At 44.0% G+C, this 11,211-nt stretch overlaps 1 protein-coding gene across 1 annotated transcript in view; it reads right to left on the bottom strand.

Annotated features, from left to right (window-relative positions):
• Positions 1-15: 15 nt before the first annotated feature.
• The window catches only part of LOC110331878 (leucine-rich repeat-containing protein 37A2-like), a 46,444-nt gene continuing 35,248 nt past the window's right edge, over positions 16-11,211 (bottom strand). Inside the window, exons 9-15 of the mRNA XM_021212742.1 lie at positions 10,343-10,461; positions 6,261-8,008; positions 5,348-5,452; positions 1,619-1,665; positions 351-384; positions 173-276; positions 16-94 (exon numbers count right to left, since the gene is read on the bottom strand). Coding sequence (XP_021068401.1) covers positions 16-94; positions 173-276; positions 351-384; positions 1,619-1,665; positions 5,348-5,452; positions 6,261-8,008; positions 10,343-10,461 — 2,236 coding nt within the window. The remainder of the gene's footprint in view (positions 95-172; positions 277-350; positions 385-1,618; positions 1,666-5,347; positions 5,453-6,260; positions 8,009-10,342; positions 10,462-11,211) is intronic.

Consider the following 11,211-nt stretch of genomic DNA (forward strand, 5'->3'; position numbering starts at 1 on the left):
ATAAATGATAGCAGATCATTCTGAGATTTCAAGTACTTCACTATCTTCCTGGTTAGGGACCTTCATTGCCACTATGGTTCCTTTCTTGGCCTCCCTGGAAGAACAATGCAAAGACGTTCAAGCTTTGAAATGAACAACTTGCCCTTAGCCCCTCATTGAGTTAGACACTTGCCATAATTCATCCTGAGTATTGGCCCCTAAATTATGCCCACTTTTCTTGCTGAGTTTGAGTATGCTTCTAAGCCGAGGTGGCAACCTTATCCAGACATATTTTCCCTAGGAAACAGAAAGAGAGACATTAATTTGTCTTACCCCACTGACTCCTCCATAGCACCCAGTCTCAAACTTACCTGATTCTTTCTTTCCTTGTAGTATTTCTTTCCCCTTGGAAGAAAACACAGAAGTCAGTCAGTGATTGAGTCATTTTGTGTGTCTCTCTCTTCTGAGAGACAACTCGGCTCAGCCACGGGACCAGCATGACTAGAGCCCCCTTACCCCTGTGGACTAGCTTATCTCTTTGAAGAAATCACCCTGGACAGAAGCATTTTGCTGTCCAGAGCCCTTCCCATTGGTGCCTTTAGACCAACTCTCACATACAGAGTTTCTGAGGTGAGGGAGGGGGCACTCCTGTTTGCCTAGCACCAAGTCCACAGCTCAGCACATAAACTCCGAATTTCATCCTGCAGACTGCCTCTGAGGAGTGAGTGGTGAGAACAGTTTAAAGGACATGGTTAGTTGGGCATGATGGATTATATCTAATTCCCAGTACTTCGGAAGTGGAAACAAGTGTTTTGAGGCCAGCCCTGGCTACATAGGAGTTTCAGTCCAGCCTGAGCCACGTGTGAAACCATGTCTCAAAAAAAAAAAAGTTTTGAAAAATGTAGTTGCAGCTGAACCTGAAATAAAAACATTATTGATGACTGGAAAAAAAAAAGGCAGTAAAGGACATGACTAGCACCAGCATACACCAGCCGGCCCTCTGGTTCCAAGAGAATTAGAAAACTTGGGCTGCGTTTTCCAGATGAACCATGACCAATGGCTGAGCACAGTGGACTGAAAGGACAAGGGCCCCACCAGGGAGAATGGTCCTCTTTCTGACATGCCCTAGAAAGTGGCCACACCAGACATTTCCTCCAGTCTTCATTTCATTGGAAGAGAGGTACCTATTTTCCATAGTCTCTCCCGGGCGTGGTTCTATGAGGTTTGTGTCAGTAAAAGAAAGAACCGGCTCAAGCAGTGACCGAGGGGATGAGAAGATGGTTCTCCTTCCTGGACAGGAAGGGCTTGTGTCCCACCATTCACAGCCCTGCACTCGACAGTGTGGGCTCCCCTGCTTCTCCCACATAGACTGCACGATGGAGTCTCTGGCTGCAGCAGATGGCACCGGCAAAAGCTGGTGCAGCCCAAGCCCATGGGTTTCCACCCTCTTTGAAGGCCTGACAACACCAGAGGCACACATGCTGGTACCAGCTGCCATGCTGGGAGCCAGGTAAAACAACAGAGAGGATAATATTCCTTCTGGAAATTGTCTCCCAGTCAGGTGAGTGAATTAACTTAGGTGAGTTCCAAGATTTCTGCTAACTCTTAGCTTCTCCTTGAAAGATTTTCTCATATTTACCATATGTACTTTTCTTCGTCTCCCTTTTTTGTTCTGTGGGAACAAACCTGTTTTGGAAGAAAACACAATTCTGATTACCAAAATGACCACTGTCCCTAAATGCACCATTACTTCCCTTACCTGAGGTCTTATCTGCTCAGCACAGGATTCCCTCTGAGCTAATCTTCCTCTCTTCACAATGCCTTGCTTAAGGTTTCACTTAACACTAATACATTATACAGACTGTTTCAGATAAAAATTCAGAAAACAAAATTTTTTTGTGTTTCTCTCCTGGGAGTTATCTTGGCTCTTCCCATAACAAAAATCACCCGAGCCCTGGGTCTTGAGAACAATTCCATGCACGTGGCTTCTAGGGACTTTTGTTCTGAGGTCCCACAAGGCCTCTGGGGAGATCTTTGCCTATGGGCTGTCCTGGAGCTCAGCCAGCATGACTAGAGCCTGCTTACCCCTGTGGACTAGCTAATAATAATTTCTGTTAAAAGAGAAAAATAAGAAATATTTTTAACTTTATCAAAGTGTGTACTAGGAGCCTAAACCATGGTGCTGTTGAGGGACCAAGAACAAGGGCAGGAGGCCTCTATGACAGCTATGGGCCACCCTGGCAAGACAGTCTCAATATGTAAAAAGAGAAACAAGTGAGGACATGTTGGGAAGAAAGGGAAAAAATTAGTACTATTTGTATTAGAAACAAACAAAAAGCCAAAGAGATCAAGTTAAATCGTATTGGATGCAATAAAATGTTGATAGGGTGGCAAGTCACAAAATGAGGAGATCTGCAAACCAAGCCCCTCACACATCCTCCACACCAGAAACTCTACGTACAACATTGATGAAGATGTACAAAGGAGCTGAGGGTAAACTTAACTAAAGATATGAAAGTTCTATGTAATAAAAGTTTCACAACTCTTCTGGAAGAAATGTCAGGCCAGTCTTGGCTACAGTTTCCAAACACAGAAGAGCAGCACCGGAGAGATGGCTCAGCCCTGCTTGAGTAAGTTCTATCGCTGGGATCCAACATGGTGGAAAGCCAAGAACTAACTCCCTCTGATCCCCACATGTGCGCCCCACTACATAATAAATAAAATTGTTTTGAGACAGGGTCTTACTGTGTAGCCCTGGTTAGCCTAGAACCCCTTTTTATAGGTTAGAATGGCTTTGGATTCAGATCTGTTTGTCTCTGTTTCCCAACTAATATTTTTTTTTTTTAAACTTAAAGAGCTGAAGCTGGAGAGCTGTGTCAGTAGTTAACAGCACAAGCTGATCTTCCAGAGGGTCTGGGTTTGATTTACAGTAGCTAACATGGCAGCTTACAACTGCCTGTAACTCTAGTCCCGGGCCCCATACCCTCTTAGGGTCTTTGCGGGCAGCACAAGCACATGCTGAACAGACACGGGTGCAGAAGCAGCTGCAGAGATGGCTCAGTGGTTAGGACTGCTTCCTGATCTTCCAGAGGATGGTGGTTTGGGTCCCAGCACTCACATTGGGTGGTTCACAACTGCCTGTAACTCCCGCTCCAGGGTCTCCATGGGCACCCACACACACATGGAGCAGACATAGGGACACATACAGACAAATAAAAATAAATCTTTAAAACAAGGAGAGAAAGGCTGGGGATTTATCTCAAAGATAGGATGCTTGCTTTCGTGCACAAGGCCACATTTGGTGCTCTGGCCTGTTCCTGGTACAGGAAAGGCAGCAGGATTAATGGAAAAGAACACACAGGTGGTATTTTAGACCAATGAAAAAGAATGATTCAAGAAAAATTATTATGAAATAGGCTAGAGAGGGGTCAGTGGTCTGAGTTCAGTTTCTAGCACTCCTCTCATACAGCTCCTAATAGCCTGTAATTTCAGTTCCAGGGGATCTGGCACCCTCTGACCCCTGCAGGTACCCATACTCAGGGCAAAATTATGCATTGGGAGGAGAGGGAGTCTCTACCCTCAACCCTACTAAAAAGCAGATAAATGAAACGAATTTTAGAAGGATTAAAAAACAAATAACTGTTGGGTATGATGGATCATGTGATCCTATCACCAGGGAGATAGACTCAGGAGGGTGAGGAATTGAAGGCGGGGCTAGGAGAAGTGGTGAAGTTTTGGCTAACTGGGCTACTACGTAAGACCTTGCCTCAAAGAAACAAGAAAGGAAAATCAAGAGAACGAAACCAGTGTTAGGAAGGTATGAGAAAGCAGCAGCAGAAAGTGCCTGAGGCGGCAACGCCTCGTCACCAGAGCGTAACTCAGTGGAAGGAGGCACCACTGGCAGATGAGTGACTGCTGAGAGACACTTCCTTTTCCACTGGGCTGTTTTGTGTTTGTTTGTTTGTTTTTACAAGGTATAGTAATGCTTTGGATGGTCTACAAAGTGTCCTTGTGCTTCCAACTGCCAACACTTCCTGTTTGTCTCTAAGGAGGTGAAAGTGACCAGGGGTGTGAAGGGTGGGGCCCAGACTTCAGGGTCAGGGAGAACACAGCTCTGCTCTGGGTTTAGCTTGGTGGGCCTTAAGTTGCTCTTTCATCTTAGGAGAGGATGGATATAAGACCTTCCTTGAAAAGGTCTGTGATTAGGTCAGACAGTAATGGAGGACTCTGATCTGTGCTCAGCTGGCACAAGCACCAACTCTCCTAAGGATGCCAAAGGCAGCGCAGACGCACACCCAGGGCTCTGCCTGTGGAGTCAGGACTACACAGGTTGTTCCCACTCATAACTTTTTTAAATGACTTCTGCTTTAATTTATCTATCATTCTTTCTTTAAGGTGAGAGTAGTAATCTTTCATTGCTTAGCCATCAAGCAGGTGGTGGGTCTATTATCATTTATTCAGTTTTCACCACTGACTAAACTACTAAAGGGAGACCTCTCTAAAGTCTTACTAAGTGTAGGAACGTAGCCCTTGCTTAGCGTGCACAGGCTGTAGATGAATCCCAGACCTCAGTCCCTGCGCACAGTCACTGCAGCACTCATCAGTCCATTGCTTTTCTCTGTCACTATTTTCTAGAATCTCTGTGTTTGTTTTTTGTTTAGATAATTTCATGCATTCCTGGCCTGAACGCACTGAACCACTGAGGATGTCCGTGCACTCCTGTTTCCCAAGGATGGGACTACAGAAGTGCCAAGCTTCTTGCACTGATGCTATTTTAAGTAGTGGAACTGATATGGTGTTTCAGTTCTCCTCTTTGAACACCACTGCTACCTACTACAAGAAAAACCCCTGGCATGAGTCCTCTTCTCACAGAGCTGTCATCAAAATTGGCAGAAGAAACAATGAAAATGTCAGTAAATGCAAGCACAAGGATGAACTGTACACACAGTGACAAAGCACCACAGGACTGTGCAGAAATTTCCCAGAAGACTGTGGAGGGCGAAGCCACCAGAAGGTGTGGAGGGTGCGGTCTCTGCCCTGGCCAGCGGGCATCCTCCCAGGGGTATGTAAACTGACCCCATGCTGATCTTTGCTTTCCAAGCTTAAAATTGAGCCTGTCCTCACAGAGAGAGAACTCACTCATTGCTCCAGAGTGTCTCACATCAACCACCTCTCTGACACCAAATCAGAAAGTCACCTAAGGACCTGGCATTGAGGGACATGCTTCCCAGACAGATTACCTGCGAACACACGGGGACATCACTTGTAGACAGAGAGGGTAAGTGATGCTGGTTTCCAGTTTCCAGGTTCTAAATCTACTACACAGACAGGATACATTCTGGATCCAAGGATGTACTGTTGTCCTTACCTCAATGAGACAGAAAATGATAATCAAAACTGTCACTGCGACGGTCACAGATATCGCCAAGGTGATTTTGTTATTGTAGCCAAACTCTGAGACTTCTTTTTCAAGCTGAAATATATAAGATAAATGGACATTTCTGTTGTTGCTAAATAATAATAAAGTAAAAAGAATGAAAGAAGGAGAAGGCTAATTATTCAAAATCTACTCTTGCTTGAGCTGAGCATGGTAACTGGTACTTTTATATAACCTAGCACATAGGCAAATGAGGCCAGAGGATTGCCATGAGTTCAAGAACAACCCTTGACACCAATACCAGGCACCTTCTGGGCTAACCTGGATTATACAGTAAGAATCTGGATCAATTAAACTATAAGCTGGACTTGGCTTGGATGACACACACTTCTAATTCCAGTACTTTGGAGGCAGAAGCAGGTGGATGTCTGTAAATTCAAGGCTAACCTGGTCTACATAGTAAGACCCAATCTCAAAACAAAAAAACAAAATTTTAAAAAAAATCCAAAGGTCCCCAAACAAGCAATAAATGCAAGCAAAACTAAGAGTAGAATACAGAGCTCAGTAGGCGAAGCCCTTGCATACCATGTGTACAACATCCTGAGTTTAATGCCCAGTACTGTAATACAAAATGACAATAAGAAAAAAAAAAAAACCTTGTAAAATTTTTCTATTTCAGTAGCATCCAAGATATCAAAATTGGATATGCTCCCTTTCTAGCACAGTTATTATACTTTGTGTTTTAGGTTGGCTTCTGGCAACAAATTTAAAACTACAGTGGGAATCACCGTCTTGGCTGGGCTAGCGTTATGTGACCAGCAGAAGATCTGGAGTGGGAGCCCCTAGTCATTTCTGCTGAACTGACTGAGGAGGCTGGGGCCCCCTGCCTCAGCCCTGTCCTCACCTGATTTGGTTCCAGACTCTTCATTTTGCCTTGGGTTTCTATGCTCTCGTTGATGTAGTTCTCAGTTTTCCACTGTTCTGTATCCCAGTCGGCCCTGGACAGCTTGAAATCCTGCTGCTCACTGAGGAGCTTCATCAGGAGGCCTGTTCTGGAGATGAGCTTAGCACAGGACAGTTGCACTTGACTGTCAGAGCAGTCCATCTTCAAAGTCCTGATAACGTGAGAGATGAGCCTCCTCACATCGTTGTTGGGGATGAGCACCCGCAGCTGATGGTTGAGATGAGATTCAAACTGTTCTCCTGGGGACATCAGCGATGGGTAAGCAAATTCTTCGAAGTTGTTGAGCGAGTCAGACCCGAAAATGAAGTGTGACTGTGGTTCACTGGTTTGCAGAACAGGTGGAATTAAGCCTGGTATATTGGGTATAGATATATCAGAATCTGCAGCAGGATACTTAGCAGATTTATTTTTTGATGTAGTTTCTTCAGGCATAGTGACGATTTGTTCAAGAATATTTTCTTCAACATTATCTGTTGCAGCCTGATTTTCTTCAAGAGGCTTTTCTGTAGAAGGCTCTGGAGCAGCATATAATTCCGAAAAGTGCCTTTCTGGGTACCTCGGGTCTCCTAAAGATGAAAAGACCCCTCGTGCAGGGGAACTTACCAGGCTCCTCACGGCAGAGGACGCTGCTGGCCTCTTTGCAATCAACTGGAAATGAGATTTTTTCTTCCTAAGGTTTCGATGCCTCGCGTCAGGTTGTAAACTTGGGTTAGAACCCTTCGTTCTCTTCACATTAGCGTTTGCACTTTCTAAAACATAGATGGTGTAAGACAAGTCTTTTCGTCTGTCTATGAACTCGGGTAGAGAGTTTGTGGTGGGAGCCTTGTCCAGCAGGGGTGGTTCTGGAGAAGAAGAGAGTTCCTCCCCGTGCTCCTTTGGGAGCAAGGGCTCTGAGGGGAAGGAATTGCCCAGGAACTCCCTGGGCCTCTGCTCCAGACCGAGCTGCTGCAGCTCCATTGAGGGTGGGCTCTGGAGCTGCCTGTCCTTGGAGAGGCTCTCCACAGGGGTCTGGATGCTCTGCCTGCTCCACAGGCTCTTGCCACTCACTTCCTTGAAGTGCCTTTTCTGTATGCTTCCTGTCCCCTTGGGGACCCTGCTCATGCTGTGGAGCCTTGTCTCTGCCTTCTCAATCTCTGCAAGATTGTCTTCCTCAGCCTGGGCAGGCTCCCATCTCTTTTCAAATATTTGCTGTTTAAATTTGGGACCTACATTTTTAGATCTTGCTTTGTGCCTCCCAGGTTTCTCTTTCTTTTGAATCTTATCAATGTCTGTGTCTAACAAATTTTCTAAAAAATAAAGTTTATTCAATTTATTTTTGTAAGTCACATTACTGGACTTAGATTCATTTGTAACAGGAACACTTCCTGGGGCTTTCTGCAAAGATTCCAATGAATTACCTGCATCTCGTTCCTGAGAAAACAGGAGTTTAATGAACGGTAACATTGAGGATATTACGTCTTCCATATTTCCCTCTGAGAAATATGGCAGTATGTAATTTAGTGCGCTCATAACATCTTTTTCATCATTAAGGTCTAACTTTTCATCCATTGAACTGGAATAGTTGGCATAATTCTTGTCTGAATTGCCCCTTTCTGGTTCAATAATGAGCTCAGTGCTGGTGTTCCCCTTCCGGGCCTGCAACACTTTCATGAATGCTCCTCCTGGGTTCCTTATAGATGCGTCTTCAACTGTCAAAAAAGAAGAGATTGTTGCCTTCAGTCAGAGAGAACTTGCAGCCCTTCCTCAGTTCACAGACATATGCCCTAATCAAATAAATTAGGGGCCAGAAAACACTGGTATGCCATTAGTGTGTGGGGGAAACAAACCTAAACTTAATCCTTTCATAGGGCAACAAGAGAAAGAGAGAGTGTCATTGGCAAAGTAGCCACCATAGGTCTAACATTCCACAGTGTGCACACAGAACGTCTGTTTAAGACAGCCAATGGGTCGGTAGAACACAGGGCCTGAAGACAAAGCCAACCTCTCTACACAGCCGACCGACCTGCAGAGAACCTTCTCAGGCTCCCATTCCCACCCCCCCCCCCAATCTCAGTTTGAAAGGCCCATTAAGCTTCCTGTCTCCATCCTTTTGTGTGCCCTGTGCTGATACACCCACAGCTGACCATGATGATGGACACCCTTTGAGTGGAGAGAGGGCAGAAATGCTAAAGCAGATGCTCCTTATTCACATCTGGATTAGATGTCCCAATGTCTTCCTGTGGGCTCTCCTGCCACATATTCTAGCTCCCAGAATGGAAGGAGCATCCTTCTCTCTGTGCATCTTCTTGGTTCTTCCATTATATTTGGGATTGGGGGCCACGAGGTATAAGAAAAGGCATGCTGATTTTCTGGATTAATACCTATGTACAGTTCATTTATGGATAAACATTACTTAAGTCATACAATGCACAAGGTCAGAGCTACTCTTGTCTAGAGTCTTTTCTCACTTCATTTCTCATTCTTCCAGCTTCATGTGGGAGCAACGCAAATCTTCTGATAGTGGGAAGGTCAAGGGTACCACTGTGTAGCTGTGTTTCTGTCCCAGGAGAATTATGAGGATTTTCCATGGCAGTGAGGGTTCAAGGAGGGGATGAAAAGAAAACTGTGGGCCTATGGACAGCCTAGAGTTAGGAAAAGTTGACTTAGGCATGAAGTGACAGCAGTTGATACTTCTGATGTATAAAAGAAGGGAAATGCTTACTTGCCATTTCTGAGGAGAATAATGCAATTACTTATTTATATAAAGAGCCAAATGCTCATTCTATTTACCATCCCTTAGATCAAGGGTAAAGATCTGCATTCAAGCTATTTAGACAAGGAAAGTGTCACATTTTGGAATGAAGTTCTTGCCAACATGCCTAATATATAGAAAAATATTGTAGGACTAAGTATAAGCTATACTACTGAGCTGTAGCCCTGTACTCTTTTAAAATAAAAAACAAACAGCAGTAGGTTCTTGTAGCAATAGAATGTTAAAGTGCTCTCAACTCCCCAGCAGGTGCTTGAGTGTGTTCCTCCCTCCCTACCCAAAAGGAGAGGACAGAAGAAGAGGAGGAAGCAAAGATGGAGCAGTAGCAAAGTACTACAAGAAACAAAGTAACTGCTACAAGTAAAGTAACTACTACAAGTAACAAAGTAACTACTGCAAGTAACAAAGTAACTACTGCAGGTAACAAAGTAGCTGCTGCAGGTAACAAAGTAACTGCTGTAAAGTAACAAAGTAACTGCTGTAAGTAACAAAGTGCTGTAAATAACAAAGGGTACCATAGTCGGAGACTAATGTTAGATAGTGTTAGATCTGCAAAATCTACACATATAGCTTATAAATATAATAACTGGATTATGTGGTTTTTATACAGGCTTATTGGGGTGGAAATAACCACTGCATATTCTCCCTTAATTGCCTGGACTGGTCTTGAACTTGGATCATCTTGTCTCAGCACCCTATGGGGCTGGAATTACTTCCATGTGCCGCCACACTCAGTTTAGAAAATACTTAAAACTGTATGAATAATCTGGTGATAGAAAAGACCGGGGTTGAAAACAAGTTGGGAATTGGTAAGTATGGACATGAAGAGCTCTCTGTTCCATTGGCAGAGCAAGATAAAACTCACTGGCCATGTTGAACAGAAGCTTGAGAGATTATAAATAAAAAAAGTATCACTTACAAAATTACAAAAGTAAACTAAACAAAACCAATCTAGAGATGTCAAAAAATCAGAGAGAATTTGAGACCTAATGCACATAAAACCAGCTTACAGACTGCAGTGCATTGTACGCCCAAACAGTCACTGGAAGCAAAATGCCAAGCAGATAGCACAATAAAGGGTCTGTGGTCCTTCGTGTTATCTTTCCCACCCACTCCTTTCTCTTGCTTTCTGCACAAGGAACAGGGCTACCTTTCAGCAAGGAAGAAGTTAGGGATGAATGAATAAAAATAAGCAATTATTTTTAGGGAATTTTTCATTATTAGTTAAAAATTAAACTGTAAAATTAAATCGTTTATCAGGCAAGAGACTCACGACAATGTGTGGTGTTGGTCAGACATCCGGTATGACAACGCAGTTTGACTGTCTTGCAGATAACCTCAATATCAGCTTTAAATTTGCAGAGACAGCAGGCCATGTGGCTAGGTAAGATCCTATAAATGGAGCGACAGAGAATCGGGTTACTGAGGTGTAGGAGAGGCAGCCCAAGGCCACCGCAGGGTTGCTGAGGAAGGAGTTCTTGAGGCATGAGGCATGGGCAGCTGGGTCTCGAAGACTCAATGGCAAATTGTTGCTGATACTGAAAATAATCATGGAGGGTGACAGGCATGCTCAACAGACAGGCAAGTGTCAGGGTGGGTGTGTATTTTTGTCAATAGACTATTACAGTAGGCCACAAACAGCCTAATTTAAACCACACCCTATGGTTAAATAGCAACATGGGTCACATAGATCAAATCTGGATGACTTTTATGTTCCAAAAAATAAGGGATGTTTTGCAGCTCTTTGGTATAGGGTTTGTATAGCAGTGCAAGGCCCTGGGTTTGATTTTAACATCATACACACACACACACACACACACACACACACACACACACACACACACACTTACTTTGGGAGATACAAAGGAAAGAGAACAAGGGATAATAAATAACAATGAAATATAATATAAAGTAAAGAAAAGCAGGGTAAGTCTTTGAGAAAACACTACCTTACTGATGTGGGAGAAAAATTTGCAACCACCAAGTAGCAGTCCAGTCAAGGTTATCAAAAACAGTCAAATGTTTGAGAGTAGGATCTTTAAGGTCTCAACGATTCCTAGTCCTAGCTTGGTCCTTCCTTCCTTCCTTCCTTCCTTCCTTCCTTCCTTCCTTCCTTCCTTCCTTCCTTCCTTCCTTCCTTCC

This window comes from Mus pahari, chromosome 14 (genome assembly GCF_900095145.1).
Source record: "Mus pahari chromosome 14, PAHARI_EIJ_v1.1, whole genome shotgun sequence".
Lineage (NCBI taxonomy): Eukaryota > Metazoa > Chordata > Mammalia > Rodentia > Muridae > Mus > Mus pahari.